This window comes from Syngnathus leptorhynchus, chromosome 19 (assembly GCF_054491065.1).
Source record: "Syngnathus leptorhynchus isolate UIUO chromosome 19, UIUO_Slep, whole genome shotgun sequence".
Taxonomy (NCBI): domain Eukaryota; kingdom Metazoa; phylum Chordata; class Actinopteri; order Syngnathiformes; family Syngnathidae; genus Syngnathus; species Syngnathus leptorhynchus.
In genome coordinates, this window is record NC_141213.1 from 7,170,786 (window position 1) to 7,192,693 (window position 21,908).

Consider the following 21,908-nt stretch of genomic DNA (forward strand, 5'->3'; position numbering starts at 1 on the left):
TGACAGTCGGGAGCCGCGAGGAAGAAAAGCAAAGACCATAAAAATGTCAACAACATACCACTATATAGATGGGGCGATAAGACGACAGCACGGTAGTTAGAACATTATTACTCGTAGAAATGGGTCGAGGTAAGGAGATAAGAAAGCCAGAGAGAGGATAGCGTCCTGTTCCTGGTGAGTAATGGCAGATGAGTATCATGTCAGAGTAGCATACTATTTAAGTGTCGTCTATTTTCTCCCATTGATGATCGTGTTTCACACAGCGATCATGTCGTGGCCTGCCTGGGAAACTTCATGTGTAGGCAATGATGTCAATTTGCTCTGCTGTTAGGTCACTGGGAAGAAAATGCACAACAGACACATTTTAAAAAAAAAATAAAAAAATAGGCAGATATACAAAAGACTTCTACTTGGTTTATTAATTTCACCCTTGATGGTTAGGCAATATAAAAATTGATTTTTATGGCAAATGTCACCTGTTGGTCATCATTATTATTAAAAACCTGACTCGGACAGCAAACATACAGGATGAAATAAATCAAACATTCAATTACTAATGTCAATTGATTTTATATCCACATTATGAATGCATTCAATAATTGGAGTTGTGGAAGAAAAAAAATAATGATTATGAAAGCGTGTTACACAAACGTGACGCGCGTATGACAACGTGCGTTTGTATAACGTCGTGACCGAGCCTCAACCGGAGCTTGTCCGCAGGAGACAACCGGAGAGAGACGTGGCTGTGGTTTGACCGTTGTTTGTGTTTTGGAGCTTGTTCTTGTTGCGCTTCCAATCGGCGGCTATCGACGAGACGACACGAGCACTCAGTCATGTCCACTTCCCGAACGATCATATGTTTGTTAAGAAACGATTTACGAATCCACGACAACGAGGTAAGAACGAACGCGCGTTTACATTCAGGGCGTCTTAAAAACAGACGATACAATTAGAGCACGCTTATGTTGTGTTGTTGTTGTTGTGTGACTTTTATTCCGTTTATGTTTTTGAAATATTTGAATTTTGTCGTTCTGTTGTTCTACGGGCTGGCTCGTTTAGCTCGTTTGCTGGCATGTGAAAGTTCCGGTGTGTACTTTCACAATAAAATAGTTGACAGCGTGACAAGTCAAGTTGGAGATAATGAAGGAAGTGATGTGTATTTTCTTCCCCGTGTAGGTGTTCCATTTTGCTCAAAACCACGCTGATCACATCGTGCCGTTGTACTGCTTCGATCCCAGACACTATGTGGGAACCTACAAGTACAACCTGCCGAAGACGGGACCTTTTCGCCTGCGCTTTCTGCTGGAGAGCATCCAAGATCTCAGGAAGTCGCTGGTCAACAGGGGCAGGTTATTGGATTCCTTATACCCCTAATGCACTTGGCCTTTTATGCCACTGACCAAGTTTGGTGTGCCTTTGTCAAATAGCAACCTGGTGATAAGACGCGGCAAGCCGGAAGAAGTCGTCGCCGACCTCATCCAGCAACTGGGCTCTGTCAGCGCTGTCGCTTTCCACCAAGAGGTTCGGGTCCTCACATCGCCTCCATCATTATCATCAGCTTTATTTTTAGGACTTGCTATGAATTTAATGACAGGCAACATCCGAAGAGCTGACTGTGGAGAAAGGTGTAAAGGACGTGTGCGCGCTCATGAAGGTCAAAGTGCACACCTGCTGGGGTTCCACGCTGTACCACCGAGACGATTTGCCCTTTCCACACGTTTCCAGGTGAGACTTGCCGACGCACACACACTAGAAAATCATTTTTGGAAGAGGGATTTCCTACCTGGTGGCACCAATAGATGTATCAAAGCAAAGTTCATACAATCGAGTCAAATGTGTGTGCAATCTGCAACACGGCCACTTGGTGACGCCAAACACCTCTTGCTGTCACATTCGGCCTGTACATTCATGATGATCTGTTTTGTCAGGCTGCCGGATGTTTACACTCAGTTCAGGAAGGAAGTGGAATCCAAGAGTCAGGTCAGACCTGAGTTGGCAAGCCCGGACCGGCTGAAGCCTCTTCCCGGGGGCCTTCAAGAGGGAGACGTTCCCAGTGCGGCAGACCTGGAGCAAACAGGTACAGTACATTTTTGAAATAATTCAAATGACATCACTTGATTGTATCATGCATGAAAATAAAGATTTCATAAATTACAATGACGGAATAAATAAAAAAAACCTCACTTTGACTTACTTCCAGAGCCTTTGAATGACCCTCGGTCCGCTTTTCCGTGCACTGGCGGTGAAAGTCAGGCGCTGCGCAGACTTCAGCATTATTTCTGGGACACGGTAAGTTCATTTGACACAAGTTAGGACCTTTGAAGGAAACATTGATTTGTCCTCCCAAAGGATGCGGTCGCAACCTATAAGGAGACACGGAACGGCTTGGTGGGCGTGGACTATTCCACCAAATTTGCGCCGTGGTGAGTGTTCCTTTTGTGTCAATGAAATCTCTCAATAGAAATAAAGCGCCTTTTAATAAGCTGTTTTGGACGCTCTGCAGGCTGGCCATGGGCTGCATTTCACCAAGATATATTTATCATCAGATACGCCAATACGAGAGGGAGCGAACGGCCAATCAGAGCACGTACTGGTCAGTCTTTGAGGATTTTATATTCCTTGATATCTTTTGACACGATTCAGTACGATGAACGTTTCATCTCAATGACAGGGTTATTTTTGAACTCTTGTGGCGTGATTACTTCAAGTTTGTAGCACTCAAATATGGAAATCGTCTGTTTCAACTCAAAGGTGAATATTGTCTTCATTGAATTTGAAAGCTTTTTTATTTCCTATATAAAAGCAAAGAATTGTGGTAACAACTTGGCGAGATTTAGAAAAAGCACAAAAACATCCAATCAGTCAGTTCTTGAAATCAAATTCTCTCCATAGGGCTTCAGGACAAAAGCATTCCTTGGAAGACGGACATGACGCTTTTCAACGCATGGAAAGGTTTGCACGGCACTAATACCGACCCACCGAGCGAGCGAGCGAGCTATGGCACGCGCGGAAATGTTTATTTTGTCCAGAGGGACGTACGGGTGTGCCCTTCGTGGATGCCAACATGAGGGAGTTGGCCATGACGGGCTTCATGTCCAACAGAGGGCGCCAAAACGTGGCCAGCTTCCTCACCAAGGACCTGGGCCTTGACTGGAGGATGGGAGCCGAATACTTTGAATACCTTTTGGTAAATTCTTTCAGGCTTTTACCATGCGCCTTCTGCTTTGGGTCAGTAGCGCTTAAAACCCACGTAAAGCCATGTCTTCCCGCAGGTTGACCATGACGTCTGCAGTAACTATGGCAACTGGCTGTACAGCGCGGGCATTGGAAATGACCCCCGGGAGAACAGAAAGTTCAACATGGTCAAGCAAGGACTCGACTATGACAGTTATGTACGTTGGTTCGCTGCGGTCCTGCTATATAGCGGATTTTCACGCGACATCCTGGCTGTATTGCAAATATCTGCTCAAGTATGGCTTTTGTGAAATATTGTTATTGTAAAATTCTAACCCGACACTCATCCTTAGGGCGACTACGTGCGGCGATGGCTTCCCGAGCTGCACAAAATCCGGGGGGCCGATGTGCACACGCCGTGGACCCTCAGCAAGGCGGTGCTATTGCACGCCGACGTCATCCTAGGTGAGACCTATCCCACCCCTGTCGTGGTGGCGCCCGAATGGAGCCGTCACGTTGGCAAGAAACAGGTCAGTCAAACTCAAACAAGCTCATAGGGAGTAGAAGCCTTTCAAAACAAAAGCAGTCTAAATTGTGTTCACGTTGACTCGCTTTTGTTATTTCACAGAACGGGCCGTACCCAAGAGGCAGAAAAGGCCCATCCCACATCCCCAAACAGCACGGTGACAGAGGCGTTGATTTCTATTTCTCCAGAAGCAAAAACTTGTGAGCTTGGATCTTTTCTGACCGTTACAATGGCAAGTTTGTTCTGCCTTCTTCTGGTTAAAGTTAGGGTGCTATTCAAATTGGTTTCTTACATTTAAAATGCTTTTATGATGCAGGAGACTTGCCTTCATTTTTCTTTTTCTCTTTTGTTGTTGTTGTTGAAACCACATATTTCCGTAACGCATCTGGGAGGTCTGCGATTACGGGAAATACGCTCACGCGAGACAAAAGGGGGCGGGAGATGACTTGAGGAAATACTCTTGTGAGAAGAACACAAAACTAGCTACAGACAGAAAGCGTGGTGGGAAAATGTTAGTGCTCAAGGGGCCATGAGATAAAAGAAATAGCTACAATGCATATGTGAAATGGTTTATTTGAAAAGAAGATAATTGAGAGTTTAGGGAAAGGAAATTGGTGAATGGATAGATACAAACATGATTTAGAAAGTCGCAAATTGTCATTGTATTGTGTGTGAGAAAAACAACATATTAGAAACAGCTCTCCCTATGCGATGCATTGGTTATTTCAACAAAACATTTGATATATTTTGTATAAATTGCACAAAAGTTTGGATGCTCTTTGTATTATTTTATCAACATGAAAATGAATATTGGAGTAATCATCACTGCGCGATCGTCGGTGGGCAGTTTATCGGTTCCGCCCACGCGTGACGCACTTCCCATCAGGTACGTTGAGCAATGTTGAAGTAGCCGCAAAAAGAAACCTATTTGAGAAACAACATGGCAGCGTGTTGCACGACGGTGGTCGAGGACCTGTCCACCGTCCCTCTGGTCGCCCTTAACATGAGCGTCAGGAGAACCCTGAGCCTTTACTTGAACCCTCGAACCGTGGTGGCCGCCGACTGGACGATGGTGGCTGAGGCAATGGGCTTCTCTTACCTGGAGATCATCAACTACCAGCAGGTTCCCAATCCCACTGAGCGGCTCTTGGTTGACTGGCAGGCGTGCTCGAGCGAGGCCAGCGTTGGGAAACTTTTGTCCATCTTGGAGGAAGTGGAGAGGAACGACGTCGTGGAAGAGCTTCGTCCTCTTATTGGTACGCTTCGGAACATGATCTCGAAATGTCATCACTTTTACAGAACTTGTTCAAATTAAAAGTACGCATGACTAAACACGTAGCACTTCCGCAAACAGCGGCTGAGCTCCCGATTTACGGAGGTTCAAGTGCGTGTGTCAAGTCAAATAAATCCGAAAAGTAAGCGTACGCTCGATTTCGAAGTCATGATCAGCATAGTAACGCACCCCTCCGTTACTATGCTGATCATGACTTCGGGTTACGTTACGTGACGTTACGTGACGTGCCAAACTACAAGAACAACCAAATAGTTGTCAGCAAAAAGTGAAATAAAGGCACTGTGAACCTGGAACGACGTTGATCGATCGATCTATCTATCTATGTTTTCTGCCTTTCTCTCCGGCAAGATGATGACGTGAGGAAGTATCATGAAAGCTTAAAGAAGAGGGCGGTACGTCCCTTGCAGGTCCCCGAGGTGGACAGCTGCATCCCTCGAACCCCCGAGCTCTCTGGCCTCACCCTGGGGGATGATCCAGAAGGTTAGTCAAGGCTTCCAAACACATGTTCAAAGCATAACTTTATTTTGACTTGCAGGTTCTCCCGAGTTGTTTGACGCTTTCATTTGCTACTGCAAGAGCGACATCAAGTTTGTGCACGAAATGATTCGAGAGCTGGAGCAGACCAACTACCGACTGAAGCTTTGCGTCTTCGACCGCAACGTCCTGCCCGGATCGTGCATTTGGACCATCACTGGCGAGCTCATTGAGAAGAGGTGCAACGGCACGGCACCGTAGATGTTTTGGGTTTTTCTTTCTCCTGCTTTTCACTCTGATGTTTCTGTATTCAGATGTAAGAGGATGGTGGTCGTGATCTCAGATGAATACATCAAAAGTGAAGCCTGTGACTTCCAGACTAAGTTTGCACTCAGCCTTTCTCCTGGTGAATAGTTTGTCTTCTTCTTTTGATTTATGCACTGGTACCTTGACTTCGCCAGTAAGGATTTTTTGGGGAAGATGCCAATTAATAGTTGCATTTGAGGGATAAACCCAATCAACAAATACGATAGCCGGGAAGTAAGATTTGATTGGCACAAGTCAAGGTAACCAGCATATTTGACAACTTTATATGTCAGAAGTCAACTTTTTGCCTCCTTCCGCTGTGACAGGAGCTCGGAATAAACGACTCATCCCCGTGGTGTACAAGTCAATGACAAAAGAGTTCCCGAGGATCCTAAGGTTCCTGACCGTGTGCGACTACACAAATCCCTACACGCAGACCTGGTTTTGGGAACGGCTGGCTAAAGCTCTTTCTCTGCCATAGTTGTGATTGTCATTAGTCTTTTAAAGGTGCTTTTCCGTCAATATATAGAAACCTTTCGGACCCGACACCAAAGATATTATGCAATTCTCAAATGTAATTGTATTCATTAGTTTCATACATTTCATGTCATTTTTATGAATGTAGCCTGTGTTATGATTGACAAACAATGTGCAGAGCTAAATTTGCTAGTTCTTCTGCTCACATTTTTATTGTAAGGATTGGACTGCAGTTTTACCCTTCCTTTTTGATTGTCAGCATGAGATTACTGCGGAAAGGGAAGTGTGAATGTACGTGCAGTACACTTCTACATTTGACTGACTGCTTTTCTCACTTCTCCCCTTTCATATTCTATAGTCTTTGTGTGTTTTTGAAAGGATTTTACAGCTTGATAACGACGTCATTTTAGGCAAAACCTCGAAATAAATGCAAGCAATTTTACAAAGCGTCCACAGCGTGTCGTTCTTGCGCTGTTCTCGCATGTTATTTCAGACACCGCCAGTGGTGTCGCTATTAAGTCATTTCCCCTACAGTGCAACATAATCACACCCCGACCTACTGCCGTATTGTCCAATCAAAACTTTTGGTTTTATTCTTCTCTCATTTGGACTGCCGGTTGAGCTTAAATTGAGGTGACGAACTAAATACTATTCTTATTCATGATAATTACTTAATGAAGGAAATACTTTGCACAAAATGAGTGTAATAAACCTTTTGTTGCTTGTATATGAGCGACAAACTTCCCGTAAATATAAAATGAGGGAATGTTTTTGCTGTGTGACGGAATCCACTCTTGAATCGCGCGTGTTTCATTGATGTAGCGTTGCGTGAACGCAACTCACTGTAAAGGCGACGTTTTTAAAATGTAATTTTTTACATCTTTATGTGGTTTGTACTTTTATTTTTGCGGTGTGACGCCACGGTGTCATTATTTTTGGCCCAATGCAGGTGCGGTAGTTTGCTCGTTCCCATCCGCAGTGAGCACATCCAACATGGCCGCCGAAGCGATCCACACATTGGCTGAGGAATGCAGTAGGCGGGGCTTCGAGTCTTGTGTCAAACTTTGGGAATGACAGCACGAGTGCTGCAGGATTCACAAAGAACGCTAAAGAGTCGCCCTTGTTGCCGCTCCTTGGAATTACTTGGGACTAGACTAGTCTTTTGTTCTTTCCCCAACACTCTGCCTGCGGGGCCCGCCGACACTTTTTCTTCGACGGTGTCAAATGGCATATACCTCAGCCATGTGGGAGGACCTGAGTTCCCAACCGTGGTCCATCAACAAAGATGACTACGAGCTACATGAGGTGATTGGTATGTGATATTACTGTTTGCTAGCTTTCTTCCCCCCCACTCTGTGAATAGGCACCCTCGCTAACGCTAGTACAACCCGTGATATGTTTTCATTGAATCTTCCAAGCATCTTTTTTAGTTGAGCTAATGGGCGGGTGACTTAAATGTAGCACAGTCCTTGCCGGGCGGTGTTAGAACTTCGACTATGTGGAATGTTTCCACTGAGAAAGACAACCCCGCCCAGTGGGGCGACGCCGGTTTGTTGAAACAAGCCATACAACAATGTTGCAGGGGGGGGGGGGGGGTCGCTGATGGTGTTGGGGTACGCTCGCCTGTCTTGTGTGCAGGCAATGAGTTCGATTCCCGCAATAAATGTGCGTGCGTGCGTGCGTGCGTGCGTGCGCGCGTGTGACGAAAGAAACGTCATTAAATATGCAAAAATGTCCTAAAATAACAAAACTATTCAACTGAAACATACTGTATTAAATATATGATAAAATAATCAATTTATTACAATTTCACTACGATCATTTCTTTACATTCAACAATCATTTGAATTGTAAAACAACCCCCCCAAAAAAAAAATCAGTTAATGAAATCAAACTGCTCAACTAATTACAAACAAAATGTAATTGCCAATTGCTGCTTGTCAAAACAATAGTTTTATTTTAAGAAATACAGGATTGAAAGCTTATATTATTCCATATGCTATATGAAACAAGCAGTAGTTTTGAAATCACAAGCCAGTAGATTGCTCTTGCATACCTGCTCATTAAGAAGCTAACTCAAGGCCATGTTAATCTTATAATGTGTCAATTGCACTTCATGAACTCTAGCTGACCCGAGTGCAACTTCTCATTAGTGATTGGAATCACCTCCTTGTGTTTTTAAAGCACTTCAATAGATTTAGCAATGTTTGTGGTGTTTTTCTTCACCCTTATCCAAAGATGTTGGAATATACTGACTAAGCTTAGAGTCCACCGGGGTTCCGTGTCATGGAAATCTTTGATACCTTTTTAATTAGTCGTTCAATTAAATTGTCTTCAGTGTCAATGTCATTGAAAGCGTTATGGCAACAGCCGTAACATGGCTTGTCAAAAAATATGCTTACAGAAAACACACGACAAAGGCTTGCAAAGAGCATGCTTGTTTTGTCAATGTTTTGGCCTTTTTCTATTTGGCTTCGGACGCCATCTGAGGGAGGACGCTTGACTTCAAAATGGTGCGTCTGACAGTATACTGTATACATTAGTGATATTTATATCAAGGCTGTAATGGAAACAAAAGCAGGAAAAGCTAAGCTAACTTGGAACATCCAATATCAATCATCTTACTGTATTGCTACGCCTGATAGAAATGTTGTAAATCCTATTTTTCCTTGTTTCCTGTATGTTTTTGAATTGTCTTTTATCTGAGCAGCCAACATAAATGCACTTTTGCTAACAAAATGTGACATTTTGAGGTCAATTTTACTATCCAGGATGAAATTGTGTTGTGCCTCATTAGTAGCAGACGTGAAGTTTGGAGCAGTGCCCGCCCGCTCGCTGCTGTCGGCGAGACAACTGATATTGTCTGACAGTTGGTCAATACCGCCGCTTTCTCCTCCATCCAAAGTGGCAAAAGTTGTCAACTGCTTCTCAGATATCCACAAAAAGGAGGAGGAGGATCCTATCGGTTTGATGGATTACAAAGACACATCTGTGACACATCAGACTTGCTCAGCTGGTCTTTCCACTTCTTTCCTTTGCGATGGTTTTACGAACAAAGATTTACGGTTGCTGGCAGCCAGTCAGGTGACTCGCCTTTTCACAATTATTTTTTCTGATTATTTTCGCTGAAACAAACGATTTCCCTTCGGTGCGGTGTCAGGAATCACGTTGGCCATCCCTGACGACTAGCTGTTCATTTGCGTTGAGGAATTTACACCCCAACGTGGTCTCGGCAACTGGATCGCCGTGTTTGTTTAAGTTTGTGTTTGCTTCAGTCGGGACCGAACCCCAAACCCCCCCAGAGGTTTGTGAGGTCGCGCTTGTAGTTTGTGGAGAGATTACTAGAGAGCTTTTGAGCTGGGCTTGGTCAGCAATCAATGTTTCTGCTGTCCCCCCCTCCACCTTGTAGTGTAAGATCTCAATCAATTCCACATTCAACCTCTCTCTGTTGGGATTGGGAAAAGTATCACGTCTATTTTGATACTTTAAGAAGTACAAATATTGCCTTTCAATCAAAGTACAAGCTCATACAAATACATTCTGATTGTGTAAAAACAAGTTAACTTGTTGATCATAGAATCATGTCAAAAACAAGAGTCAACCTTAACATTGACAACAAATGACGTCATTTAGGCTAACTTGTGTATATATAGATAAAAAAAACAAGACCTGGCGACTGTCCGCGTCCGTCACATGCAGGACACGACACGGGAAATTGCAATTTTATTAGATTATCATCACAGGCCGCGCTCGTGTTGAATATTTCTTCAGCATTGCTTGAAGCCATATTACAAACGTAAACAGTGAGATTCACAAGGCGGCTCGCTGCCTGGCTTTTAATTCAACTCTGGGAAGGGATTTTGTCTTCAGCGGCCCGCCTCCTGAGCTCCGGTTTCCAAATCTTCATCGGCTCTCGCTTCAATGAAAAGTCCAAACAATGGGCACTTTGTTAATATTTGGGCATAGGCAAGATGAGGGCAAAGGGGGTTAGCAAAAGCTTAGTGGAGGCTGGGCGAGCACGCTGCTCATTCTTCCTTCCAACCCTCAAAGCTTCTTGCCAGAGGAAAAAGTGCTCTCTGACAAACTGTCCAGTGATGGATGAAATGAAATGGGCCAGTGAGAAATAGATAAATGAACCGTTTTTTCCATATTGTGCCTTTATTTGATGCATTAAGTCGCCCAAATTGTCGTTCACCGCTTGCATTCTCTTTTGCAGGGAGCGGGGCCACAGCTGTGGTTCAAGCCGCCTACTGCATCCCGCGCAAGGAGAAGGTGGCCATCAAGCGCATCAACCTGGAGAAGTGCCAGACCAACATGGACGAACTCTTGGTAAGCACGTAGCGTTAGTCTGACAGCATTATTGCTAAATGTCTGAGTTTCTTTGGCGTGAGATAAAAAAAAAAAAGAAAGTTGCTAAGCCAGTCCTACTCTGCTTTCGTATCCTTCTGCTAAATGAAGCAGGTCAACTTTTGGTGTCAGTTCCAATCTTTCCACCACAATGTGTTTACGTTTGTTGCGCCGCTGCTCCCATAGTGGCTCCTCTGTGCCATTGTGGCACCACTTTGCGACACAACGGCCATGACAATCGGTCATTGAGTTGCTCGCTCGGCTTTGAATGTCCTGCCGCACGCAAACGAGCAGACTCCGTAAAAGAGAAACACCAGCGTCACCACGAGAGGCCTAACGAGAGTGCTGTCATTTTATTTCAGCCAGTCTGAAAGTAATAATAGTTATTAAAAAAAAATGAAGAAGTTTTTGCAAAAGTGAAAAAAGCTTGATTTGATTCTTTTTGCGGAGGCTCAATGTTGACACTGACGTTAGCATGCTGCGCTAACGGCTAACACCTCGGCCACCGCTTATTTACAACAGGAACATCTTGTATGATTAACTTTAAGATAGTCACAGGTTTGGGACTCATGCTTACTTGTTTCTTAAAGGCTTGCTCTTTCTTTAGTCATTGAAATTCCCAAACAGTTCATTCTCAAGCTATGACAATCTTCCTTTGGCTCAAAGATTCGTTACAGAATCAATGGTTTCATTGGATCCTTATTGATGGAGTGCGAAAGTGCACACATTTGCTTGACACAGATATGTCAGTGGCATCAGAACATCGGCGCCATACGCTTCCAGTCAGTGACCTAATCCCCGCAACAAAGACCCTCCCCGGTTCTCACATTGTCTGCTGGAAAAAGATGGGCAAACCCGCCAACTGCCGGAGCACCATATCCTCCCTGTTAGACCATTGTTTGTCTTCTGGCCCGCCGAGCCCAGCCCAGCCGAGCTGCAACATAATTGTTCTCTCTGGGCGTGGAGTGTCCAGAGACGGAACGACGGGCAAGGCAACCCGCCGAGTTGTTTGTCGGAGCCGCCAGACTGGAAGATATTGGCAAAATTGGGTCACCATTTGGGTTCAAACACAGGTGGAATGTGACCTCACCTGTCGTCCAAAGAACCCGGTGGGTTTTTGTTTTTTTTCTCTCCTCCCTCCGCCGCGCATATGACACGTGACCATCTTCTGACGTCATTTCCACGGCAAGTATTGCACTTCATTTCCTTAATTGCCTCATGGTGAAACACGTCGGCATGACATTAGCGAGGCCCAAGCACCAGGCAGTAATCTCCTTCCGAAGAATAAATCACCTCAATGTGAGCGGAAATTCAAAGAGATTTGCGAGCAGGGTTTAACCTGGTGACACGACTCAGTATTAAAAAGAAAACTTGATACAGTGGTAGAAATGTGTGATAGCATGAGGCGAGCAGAAGCCAACTTGTGTCGTTTTAAACACACCAATTGACTCGCCACCGTTTTCTTCTTTGTGTTTCAGAAAGAAATCCAGGCTATGAGCCAGTGCCATCACCCCAACATCGTGACTTACTACACCTCATTTGTGGTGAAGGACGAGCTGTGGCTAGTCATGAAGCTGCTAAGTGGCGGTAAGTCAACGTTAGGAACAAATTCCACGGGGGCTCGACGTCTCATCCGTTCTCGTCGATGTGGTCGGCCGTGATTGCGGGGAACGTGACGGCGCTGATCTTCATTGTGTGCGCCGCGTAATGACGGGGCCGCGCTAATAACAGCCTCGACGACGTCCGTGTGGCAGAAGCTGCAATTAAGCAGCGAGAGGATCCGCGCGGAGGAGGCCACCTACCGCCCGCCAGCTGTAGCCAATTCCGCTGTTCCGAAGCCCCGGGAATGTATCGAGGCGGCGGGAAATACGTGGCCACTTCCTAATCACTGGAATAGACACCATGAAAGCAGCGGTCATGCCCTCTTGGTGTCAGCTTCACTGCTAATGTTAAACACCACCTACAAGTCACCGGATTTTCATCCCAGTAGCTAGCTGTGTGTTGAATTGTGAATGAAATGAAATGACTCGAGTTGCACTCTGTGTAAGTGATAGCGCCCAGATGGCTTGTCTGCCCCGCTGGGATGGACTCGAGTACATCAGCCAGCCAGCCTTCCAACGGCCGGGCTTCTCTCTCTGTTGACTTTTATTGAGTGTGGCACTGAAATGCATCTCCAGTAGAAGTGGGTTTTATCGCCTTGCGCTACTGCAAAAAAGAAGGAAAAAAAAGGCTGCTAAGAAGCCAATAGTCGCCGTTGACTTTGCTTTGTCACCAACGTCTGGCATTTGGACCCGGCGTGTCATATGTCGTAAAGGCCGTGCCAAGCCACGCTTCCTCGCCCGCTTTGCAAAGCCGCTCGGCAAGCCGACGCGTCCCGTAACAGTTTCTCAATCACAACGTCGGCCGCGTTCGGATTCCGGGCTCGCCGTAGGTACGCTCTCTCGAGCTTTTCCGGAAATTCCTGTTTGGAAAGTGACACATGACGGCCACGGATTGAATTGCCAACAAAGCCGGCGGGACACAACATGAGTCACGTCGCAGCGAGCTGAGCTGAGTTGAGCTGAGGAATGTCTTCCCAGAAAACCAATATGAAGCCGAGCTCTCGCCGGATGCCAAGTCAAGACTGTCATCGACTTTGTGAATTTTAGCGCAAGTCGCTGGATTCCTTTTAATGATTCCCCCAAAATGCTGACCGAGCGGGTCCCATGGCTTATTCCAAGTCGTCGATGTTTCTGTCAGTCACAATTTGTTGCTTTTTGTTTTTGAACCATTCCGTTCTTGCTTTGTGTGGTCAGGCTCCGTACTGGATGTGATCAAGCACATCATCTCACGAGGCGAGCACAAATCGGGCGTCCTGGACCAGCCTAGCATAGCCACCGTCTTGAAAGATGTTCTCGAGGGCCTCGAGTACCTGCACAAGAACGGACAGATACACAGGTAAAATAGTTTGATTGCGACTGTCAAATAATGCCAACGTGATTCCTATTCCCGCTCCAAAGGCCTGGCATTTACTCAGCGCCGCTTTTCCTCCCTCGAAAGGTCAGCCACGTTGTAAAGACGAAGCTCCAAATGAGTCTGACCGAGCGAGCGCTCGATGCCTTGTCAAATTGCGATGAACAAAGGGGGGGAGTCACTTTGGGAGGTCACGGCGATAGCCAAATGAAAAGCTGTGTCAATCTCGCTGGGAATGGTTGTGAACTTGACCGCGTGGATGTGTCAATGGCAGATTTGCGTACCACGGGAAATGTCATCCCCAAAGCTCTCGTCTAAGCCAGTTCAAGAGCGGGCTAAGTCGCTGCTCCCAAGCTGTCGCCGACGCAGCCGTTGCGTCTTCCTCTTCCTTTCCGGCTCGGCTCGGCTCGGGTCCCATCAGCTCACGCGTGTAAATTATGCAGAGCGAGCTTTGGCCCGGGTGGCTCGTGCACTCGCTTGGCGGCTTTCCCAGAAGCCGATCAAAGCCATTGATTGACGACGAGACGGTGAGGAATGATGAAGCGCCGGCCGTCCGTCCGTGATCGTAAGCGTTGCCACACCTTTAACGGACAATTAGGACGCGAGAGACCATGGATCTGATTAGAAGACACAAATATCTTCAATTGTTTCTTGTAATCATGCACGGATAACATTTCTGCGCATTCCCATCCCGCTTAAGCTGGATCACATGAGTGCCCGCCGGCCGGCCTCAGGGGAGGGGAGGGGAGGGGCTGGGAAGCTCCCATCTTAGATTCTCACGACTGGCGGTAGATATTTGACACGTGGCGGTCAACTGCTTGACCTGGCGCTACCCAGGTGCCACTTTGACACCAGCGCACAACCAGAACACCCCAAACAAGTTTACCCTGTGTACCCTTTTGCCATTATCTCAAACCTCCGCAGAGATCTCAAAGCTGGAAACATTCTTCTCGGAGAAGACGGTTCCGTGCAAATTGCAGGTAAGCCAATCTTTTTGGACTCGAGTATTCCAAAATTCCTCACCTGAAACCTTCATCTGTGGCCAGACTTCGGCGTGAGCGCCTTCCTGGCCACCGGCGGCGACATGACCCGCAACAAAGTGCGCAAGACCTTTGTGGGAACGCCGTGCTGGATGGCCCCCGAAGTGATGGAGCAGGTGGGCGCGTCCTCCCGTTGCTAACCGTGACGACGGGCGCTTCACCAAACTGCTCCTCCAGGTGAAGGGCTACGACTTCAAAGCGGACATCTGGAGTTTCGGAATCACCGCCATCGAGCTGGCTACCGGGGCGGCGCCTTACCACAAATACCCGCCCATGAAGGTCGGCGCTTCTCCGCAACGTCGGCTCGCCATGGCGGGAGAGTTACCAACCGTGGTGTGTTCAGGTGCTGATGCTCACGTTGCAAAACGATCCGCCGGGCTTGGAGACGGGCGTCAGCGACAAGGAGATTGTGAAGAAGTACGGGAAGTCCTTTAGGAAGATGATCTCCATGTGTCTCCAGAGGGACCCGGAGAAAAGGTGAGGGCAATTTTGCATGTGGCTTTGCCTCCATTTGAATTATTTGTTAGCATTAGCTTATTGCCTCAGATGAATTGATCAACGTTTTCACAAGCCTCCTGCTGCTCCAAATCAAAGCGACATTGCGAATGGTCTGCCTTTGTGCTTCTCAGACCAACATCCTCAGAGTTGCTGAAGAATAAATTCTTCCAGAAAGCCAAGGTAGGTCAGAGCCTCCCCTTCAGTGAAGCCGTACAATGAGCTGGCAATGTCTTTGTGTGCGCCAATGATTAATTTTTTTGATTCTACTGTTGACAGACCCACGATTACCTCCTGGATAAACTTCTGCAGAGGGCTCCCACAATGTCAGAGAGGTCGAAAAGGGTGAGAAGAACAACAATCTTTTTTTTTTTTATTCTTGGAAGATGGAGAAAAATGTTGAAATATTCATTACTTCAGAAAAGTTGGGTGTTAAAAGTTTAGACTTTGACACAGTGATGTTAACTTACCAGTGGTAAACTGGCTCCCTCTAGTGGTGGCTTAAAAAATACCAGTCATTGTTTATTCTGGATATTAGTGTAAACTCAAGCTTTTGTCATGTCAATGTGTATTTTTCAAAATCATGACAGAAACTTATTAGAGCTTCCAAATTCCAATTTGTTGCTGGCTTGTTCCAGGTACGCCGCGTTCCAGGATCCAGCGGGCGTCTGCACAAGACGGAGGACGGCGAGTGGGAGTGGAGCGACGACGAGCTGGACGAAGAAAGCGAGGAAGGCAAAGCGGCCGTGGCCGCCTTGCGGGTGAGCAGCGCCTGCCGGCGGTGGCGGCGAGCGACCGCGTGCCTCCTCCTTGCCCTCGTTTGTTTCGTCTCCAGTGTCCGTTGTATCTCCATGTGCGTCTCACCTGTGCGTGTGTCTGTATGTTCTGTTTGACGGCGAAGGAGCAGCAGGTGAAGCCTGCTGGCGCCCCCCGGCGACAAGTGCGCTTCTCCTACCCACTCGAGCTTCCGACGTCCAGGGTTGTTCACTTGCCAGCGCAATACACATGGCCTTCCCCTAACAAGCAAGGACTCTCGTTAGCTCACGCTCACCCTTTGCCAATTGAAGAAAAAAAAAAAGAAAAAAAGTCAACACACTACATTTGGAACAACATCCAGTGCAAAAAGCAGACCACCTGTTTCAGCGAGAGTTCCCCTTCCTGGAAGCCATCTGTATTTTTGTTTCCAATTCCTCCCTCTCTTTTTTTTATTTTGAATGTACTCACCAAATCATCTCCAATCAGTTGCACCTTCAAGTAAAAACGGTTGAAATTTCAGTTGCTGCTTTCTTCTGGGCCACATGTGGGACGGACAATGACGTCGTTTGTTCCAAGGTCACGGGTGCAAATACATGTGCGCTTCCTGTTTGCGACTAACACGGGGCCGTTCCTGGACCGGGCTGCTTTTTGGTTGCCGGGTGACAACAACAACACTTATTTGACGCATGATAACGGTGTGATTCTTTGCTGAACTTTTAATCCTCTAAAAGGGGCCAAAAAGAGTGCAACTTTGCCGTGTGTATTTCTCCACTTGTACTCCGGATGAAAAAGTGAAGAGCTGTATAGAAACAAAAAGAATGTAAGAAAACGGCTGGGGGAATGGTTTCAAGTCTTTAATCAAAAAAGCAATCAGAGGAACTGTAAATAAGCCATTTAACTTCTCTCACCTTCTTGTGTGCCAGCCATTTTCTCCCTTTGTGTGCCCTTCCCAGTACATCCTGTGTGCCCTTTGACCTCCCGTGTGCTCTGCCGACTAAGGCCAGGACAATCTAATGCTCCGTATTTGTCTTTTGACAGTCGCCAAGAGTGAAGGAGGCGCCGCACAACTCTGAGGTGCGTCCTCGGCGCATTTTCCTCGACCCCGGTCGATGGCTTCCGGACGGCAGCTTGACTGGCGTTTGTATCTCAGATGTTCCAGACGCCGGAGCAGTCGAACGTACCTACGCCCGCTACTGCCGCCACTGCAGGCAAAGCACAACTACCTCAGGCCGCGCTTCCGCCACCATCCGCCGTAAGCGCACCTGTCGCCCCTCACCCTGCATCACCAGCAACAACGGATGGAGGAAGCGCCATTGCTGCTCCGACGCCGCTGGTAACGCACAGCTGTACAAAAGAAAGAAGACAACAAACGTAGTTCAAATGCGATGAAGACATGTTTGATGTCACCAATTCTTTTTCACAGGTTCCTCCAGCGGCAAGCAACGTGACATCGCCAATTTGTTTGGTGCTACGGTTAAGGTGTGTTTCAATTGTTGCGATACCTGCTCTGGCTTCTCTTGTAATGGAATTTGCCCCTCCTTTGTAGAAATAAAAAGAAGGAGTTAAATGACATCCGCTTTGAGTTCATGCCTGGCAGAGGTAAGCCAAATGTTTCAATGAAGCCAAAAATGTCCATTCATTTGAAAATCGAATCTGCCAAAATGGAAAAATAGGAATATTAATTGTAATAGAGTGAGTGACTCTGAGGTACTACGGTCGGTTGTCTAGTTGTATACAGGCTCCCTCAAGTGGTCTCTCTCTTTTCTCTCTCTGTCTCTCTCTCTCGTTCTCTCTCTCTCTCGTTCTCTCTCTCTCGTTCTCTCTCTCTCGTTCTCTCTCTCTCTCGTTCTCTCTCTCTCGTTCTCTCTCTCTCGTTCTCTCTCTCTCGTTCTCTCTCTCGTTCTCTCTCTCGTTCTCTCTCTCTCGTTCTCTCTCTCTCTCTCTCTCGTTCTCTCTCTCTCTCTCTCTCGTTCTCTCTCTCTCTCTCTCGTTCTCTCTCTCAGACACAGCAGACGGCGTCTCGCAAGAGCTGGTGTCAGCAGGCCTGGTGGATGGAAGGGATTTAGTAGTAGGTAAGTGGTAACCTCCTTCCTTCAGATTCAAAATCCAAATGTAATACTGACTTTCATTTTACTTTGCAGTTGCTGCAAATTTGCAGAAAATTGTGGATCAGCCTAAAACAGATCAAAATGTCATTTTTAAACTGGTGAGTTGCACAGCATGAGGTCTTTTGCTTAAATGACCATGTTGATATTAGGATCCTGAACAGAATCTTCCCAAAACTCACTCAATAGGTTAGACCAGTATTGTGCTGGGCTGGGCTCTCTCCAGTGGTACACGAAAGAATCGTTGCTTAAGTTCTTGCTCACTTTGTAGAACAATATTTTCCAATAGAATATTGAAGAGCTCATCTTGAACATGTTTAGATCATTAAAAAAAAGTATTTTGGAAATATTGACATTCGATGATGTGTACTTTTTGCAGGCCTCTGGAATCGAGGGATCGGAAATACCAGATGATGTCAAATTGATCGGCTTTGCGCAGCTCACCATTAGCTAAGTCGATGTTTACTACAATGGGACCGGGACTTGCCTAAAAGATGTGAAAATGTTGAGAAAAGAACATATTTAAATCGAGATTGTTACATTTTGTTGCTTTTCTATGGCTGTAAAGAAACCACTACTGCCAAAGAAAATTACTGTTCAACAGCCGTTTGTTAACAGTTTGAAAAAAACGTTTACAGAGTAGTCTAGTTGCTGCGAGAATGTTCAACCCCATTTGGAGTCTTCGCTTTAGCTTTCCTTCGATATTTGGCGCATTTGCACAATGTTCACAATGCCTAAAGCAAAACTACTGAATGCCAACGTTTCAACTCTGAAGAATCACAAAAAAGAAAGGCATGAAGGCAAGGTAGGCCGATTTGAGATCTCCAGTAAAGAGTTGGGAACTCCTTTTGCCCAGCCAGCATATTTATTTTCAATTGCCACGTCGTTTTTGATCCGCTGGTAAAGTCTGTAAATCACGAATCCTTGAGCTAGCGTCCAAAAATCCAACACTTGCATCAGTTTGTTGCATCGACCTAAAAACAAGTCAAGAAATGGCGTTGCCTTAATAATTTGGATAGAATGACAACCGCTGAAAGCACACATTTGCCAAACACTTGATTTACTCGTATGTAAAGAATCAAATCAGGATGTTTTTATACTGGGATCTTTCACGCTTGGCCTTGGATCTGTCTCAAACAATTTTGATGACTTTTCTTCCTTTCTAACCAGAGTGTCAAAATTCCATAAGTGCAAGCCGCAACATTTAGTGGACAGGATATATGCCGTATCTTTGCTTTATCGGATCAGATCAAATATAAAAATGTGACGTAATTACAATCCTGACTGTCCACGCTGTTTTGGTTGAGGATTTCCAAGAATGTTTCTCATGAGGGTTTTTCACCAGAAATGATTTGATCTGTTTGTGGCAGCGAATGGCTTGTTGCCACTGATAGAACATGTATTAAATTCAGAATGTTGTATTGTGTCATTTCCTGAGTCTTAATATGACTGACAGTCATTGGAGTAAATTAGCTCTAATCTGAGAAGTTTTGGCTTGGAGAGAGCAAAGATGCAGGTTGGACCGAACCACATTGGCCCCCCGCCACTCTCAAGCCATTCGCTTGTTTCTACGACGCATCAGGTGGAACAACAAGCCAGACATTTAACAAATGGAATCTGAGCTGGTTGGAAAATCAATCACAGCTCTGGCGGCGACATCTGATAAGAAAACAATGGGGGTGTCCATAATGGAGTGTCTGTGTGACGTCAAAGATCCGACAGCCAATCAGAAAGTGGGGGTGTGGGAGGGCGGGTGTGGCACTTTCAGTTAAGCTTTCTTCCTAATAAAGTGGCCTGTAATTAGGTACACCTGAAAATGGTGGTGTACCTAATGGAGTGTCCGAGTGACATCACTGATCAATCAGCCAATCAGAAAGTGGGGGTGAGGGTGGGTGTGGCACTTGACCATGATTTTTTTCCCTAATAAAGTGGCCTGTTATAGGTACACCTGAAAATGGCAGCGTACCTAATGGAGTGTCCGAATGACGTCACAGATCAACCAGCCAATCAGAAAGTGGGGGTGAGGGCGGGTGTGGCACTTGACCATGATTTTTCCCTAATAAAGTGGCCTGTTATTAGGTACACCTGAAAATGGCGGTGTACCTAATGGAGTGTCCGAGTGACGTCACAGATCAACCAGCCAATCAGAAAGTGGGGGTGAGGGCGGGTGTGGCACTTTTCACTTTCACTTAAACTTTTTTCCTAATGAAGTGATTAGGTACACCTGTGTCCGTGTGACGTCACAGATCAACCAGCCAATCAGAAAGTGGGGGTGAGGGCGGGTGTGGCACTTTTCACTTTTATTTAAGTTTGACAATAATTTTTCCCTAATGAAGTGGCCTGTGATTAGGTACACCTGAAAATGGCGGCGTACCTAATAGAGTGTCCGAGTGACGTCACAGATCAACCAGCCAATCAGAAAGTGGGGGTGAGGGCGGGTGTGGCACTTTTCACTTTCACTTAAACTTTTTCCCTAATGAAGTGATTAGGTACACCTGTGTCCGTGTGACGTCACAGATCAGCCAGCCAATCAGAAAGTGGGGGTGAGGGCGGGTGTGGCACTTTTCACTTTTATTTAAGTTTGACCATAATTTTTCCCTAATGAAGTGGCCTGTGATTTGGTACACCTGAAAATGGCGGCGTACGTAATAGAGTGTCCGAGTGACGTCACAGATCAACCAGCCAATCAGAAAGTGGGGGTGAGGGCGGGTGGGGCACTTTTCACTTTCACTTAAACTTTTTCCCTAATGAAGTGATTAGGTACACCTGTGTCCGTGTGACGTCACAGATCAACCAGCCAATCAGAAAGTGGGGGTGATGGCGGGTGTGGCACTTTTCACTTTTATTTAAGTTTGACCATAATTTTTCCCTAATGAAGTGGCCTGTGATTAGGTACACCTGAAAATGGCGGCGTACCTAATAGAGCGTCCGAGTGACGTCACAGATCAACCAGCCAATCAGAAAGTGGGGGTGAGGGCGGGTGTGGCACTTTTCACTTTCACTTAAACTTTTTCCCTAATGAAGTGATTAGGTACACCTGTGTCCGTGTGACGTCACAGATCAACCAACCAATCAGAAAGTGGGGGTGAGGGCGGGTGTGCCACTTTTCATTTAAGTTTGACCATAATTTTTCCCTAATGAAGTGGCCTGTGATTAGGTACACCTGAAAATGGTGGCGTACCTAATAGAGTGTCCAAGTGACGTCACAGATCAAAGAGCCAATCAGAAAGTGGGGGTGAGGGCGGGTGGGGCACTTTTCACTTTCACTTAAACTTTTTCCCCAATGAAGTGATTAGGTACACCTGTGTCCGTGTGACGTCACAGATCAACCAGCCAATCAGAAAGTGGGGGTGAGGGCGGGTGTGGCACTTTTCACTTTCACGTAAACTTTTTCCCTAATGAAGTGACCTGTGATTAGGTACAGCTGAAAATGGTGGTGTACCTAATGGAGCGTCCGTGTGACGTCACAGATCAAACAGGAAATCAGAAAGTGCGGCATAGGGTGGGTGTGGTCTCCGGTGCCTTGGCATGTCAGGCGGAAAGCCCCCCAGACCTCCAGCTGGAGGGGCGCGGCTCGGATGGTTCGTGCGGCAGCCCCATTTTTCATGCTAACCAGCAGAGGGCGACACACGGTACACTTTTGCTATCTTATGGTCAAATTCAGGGCATCCAAAACGGATATGCGTCATTTCTCTTACTGACCAGCAGAGGGAGACACACGGTACACTTTTGCTATCTTATGGTCAAATTGAGGGAATCCAAAACGGATATGCGTCATTTCTCTTACTGACCAGCAGAGGGCGACACACGGTACACTTTTGCTATCTTATGGTCAAATTCAGGGCATCCAAAACGGATATGCGTCATTTCTCTTACTGACCAGCAGATAGCGACACACGGTACACTTTGGCTATCTTATGGTCAAATTCAGGGAATCCAAAATTGATATGCGTCATTTCTCT

General features: G+C 46.2%; 3 protein-coding genes across 4 annotated transcripts; all 3 read left to right on the forward strand.

The window, feature by feature from the left end:
• The first annotated feature begins 670 nt into the window (after window positions 1-670).
• cry-dash (cryptochrome DASH) lies at window positions 671-4,451 on the forward strand. The gene is made up of 14 exons (XM_085938718.1): window positions 671-896; window positions 1,177-1,349; window positions 1,428-1,521; window positions 1,595-1,725; window positions 1,929-2,077; window positions 2,201-2,289; window positions 2,350-2,423; window positions 2,504-2,593; window positions 2,672-2,751; window positions 2,893-2,952; window positions 3,030-3,187; window positions 3,273-3,392; window positions 3,528-3,704; window positions 3,803-4,451. Exons 1-14 carry the CDS (start codon window positions 834-836, stop codon window positions 3,902-3,904), a joined length of 1,560 nt encoding a protein of 519 aa, XP_085794844.1. The 5' UTR covers window positions 671-833; the 3' UTR covers window positions 3,905-4,451.
• A 59-nt stretch (window positions 4,452-4,510) lies between these two features.
• Window positions 4,511-6,697, forward strand: myd88 (MYD88 innate immune signal transduction adaptor). Its single transcript, XM_085938719.1, has 5 exons — window positions 4,511-4,956; window positions 5,343-5,474; window positions 5,530-5,707; window positions 5,783-5,874; window positions 6,101-6,697. Exons 1-5 carry the CDS (start codon window positions 4,641-4,643, stop codon window positions 6,253-6,255), a joined length of 873 nt encoding a protein of 290 aa, XP_085794845.1. The 5' UTR covers window positions 4,511-4,640; the 3' UTR covers window positions 6,256-6,697.
• A 96-nt stretch (window positions 6,698-6,793) lies between these two features.
• oxsr1b (oxidative stress responsive kinase 1b) lies at window positions 6,794-18,949 on the forward strand. Of its 2 annotated transcripts, XM_085938715.1 has the most exons (20): window positions 6,794-6,884; window positions 7,201-7,563; window positions 10,468-10,580; window positions 12,077-12,185; window positions 13,394-13,535; window positions 14,475-14,530; window positions 14,597-14,706; window positions 14,768-14,869; window positions 14,934-15,067; window positions 15,220-15,268; window positions 15,365-15,430; window positions 15,724-15,846; window positions 15,987-16,064; window positions 16,880-16,915; window positions 16,992-17,174; window positions 17,265-17,320; window positions 17,388-17,440; window positions 17,845-17,913; window positions 17,983-18,047; window positions 18,326-18,949. In XM_085938715.1, exons 2-20 carry the CDS (start codon window positions 7,476-7,478, stop codon window positions 18,398-18,400), a joined length of 1,707 nt encoding a protein of 568 aa, XP_085794841.1. In that variant the 5' UTR covers window positions 6,794-6,884; window positions 7,201-7,475; the 3' UTR covers window positions 18,401-18,949. The 2 variants fall into 2 exon arrangements, with proteins under 2 accessions (XP_085794841.1, XP_085794843.1); XM_085938717.1 differs by lacking the exon at window positions 15,987-16,064.
• The last annotated feature ends 2,959 nt before the right edge of the window (window positions 18,950-21,908 follow it).

Excerpts from the sequence above, each read along its gene's own strand:
- cry-dash (XM_085938718.1), top strand. The coding sequence starts at position 834 with ATGTCCACTTCCCGAACGATCATATGTTTGTTAAGAAACGATTTACGA. Across the intron at positions 3,188-3,272 it reads AATACTTTGAATACCTTTTG|GTTGACCATGACGTCTGCAG; the intron begins GTAAATTCTTTC and ends GTCTTCCCGCAG. Across the intron at positions 3,705-3,802 it reads GTCACGTTGGCAAGAAACAG|AACGGGCCGTACCCAAGAGG; the intron begins GTCAGTCAAACT and ends GTTATTTCACAG.
- myd88 (XM_085938719.1), top strand. The coding sequence starts at position 4,641 with ATGGCAGCGTGTTGCACGACGGTGGTCGAGGACCTGTCCACCGTCCCT. Across the intron at positions 4,957-5,342 it reads AGAGCTTCGTCCTCTTATTG|ATGATGACGTGAGGAAGTAT; the intron begins GTACGCTTCGGA and ends CTCTCCGGCAAG. Across the intron at positions 5,475-5,529 it reads CCTGGGGGATGATCCAGAAG|GTTCTCCCGAGTTGTTTGAC; the intron begins GTTAGTCAAGGC and ends TTTGACTTGCAG.
- oxsr1b (XM_085938715.1), top strand. The coding sequence starts at position 7,476 with ATGGCATATACCTCAGCCATGTGGGAGGACCTGAGTTCCCAACCGTGG. Across the intron at positions 13,536-14,474 it reads AAGAACGGACAGATACACAG|AGATCTCAAAGCTGGAAACA; the intron begins GTAAAATAGTTT and ends AAACCTCCGCAG. Across the intron at positions 14,870-14,933 it reads ACAAATACCCGCCCATGAAG|GTGCTGATGCTCACGTTGCA; the intron begins GTCGGCGCTTCT and ends TGGTGTGTTCAG.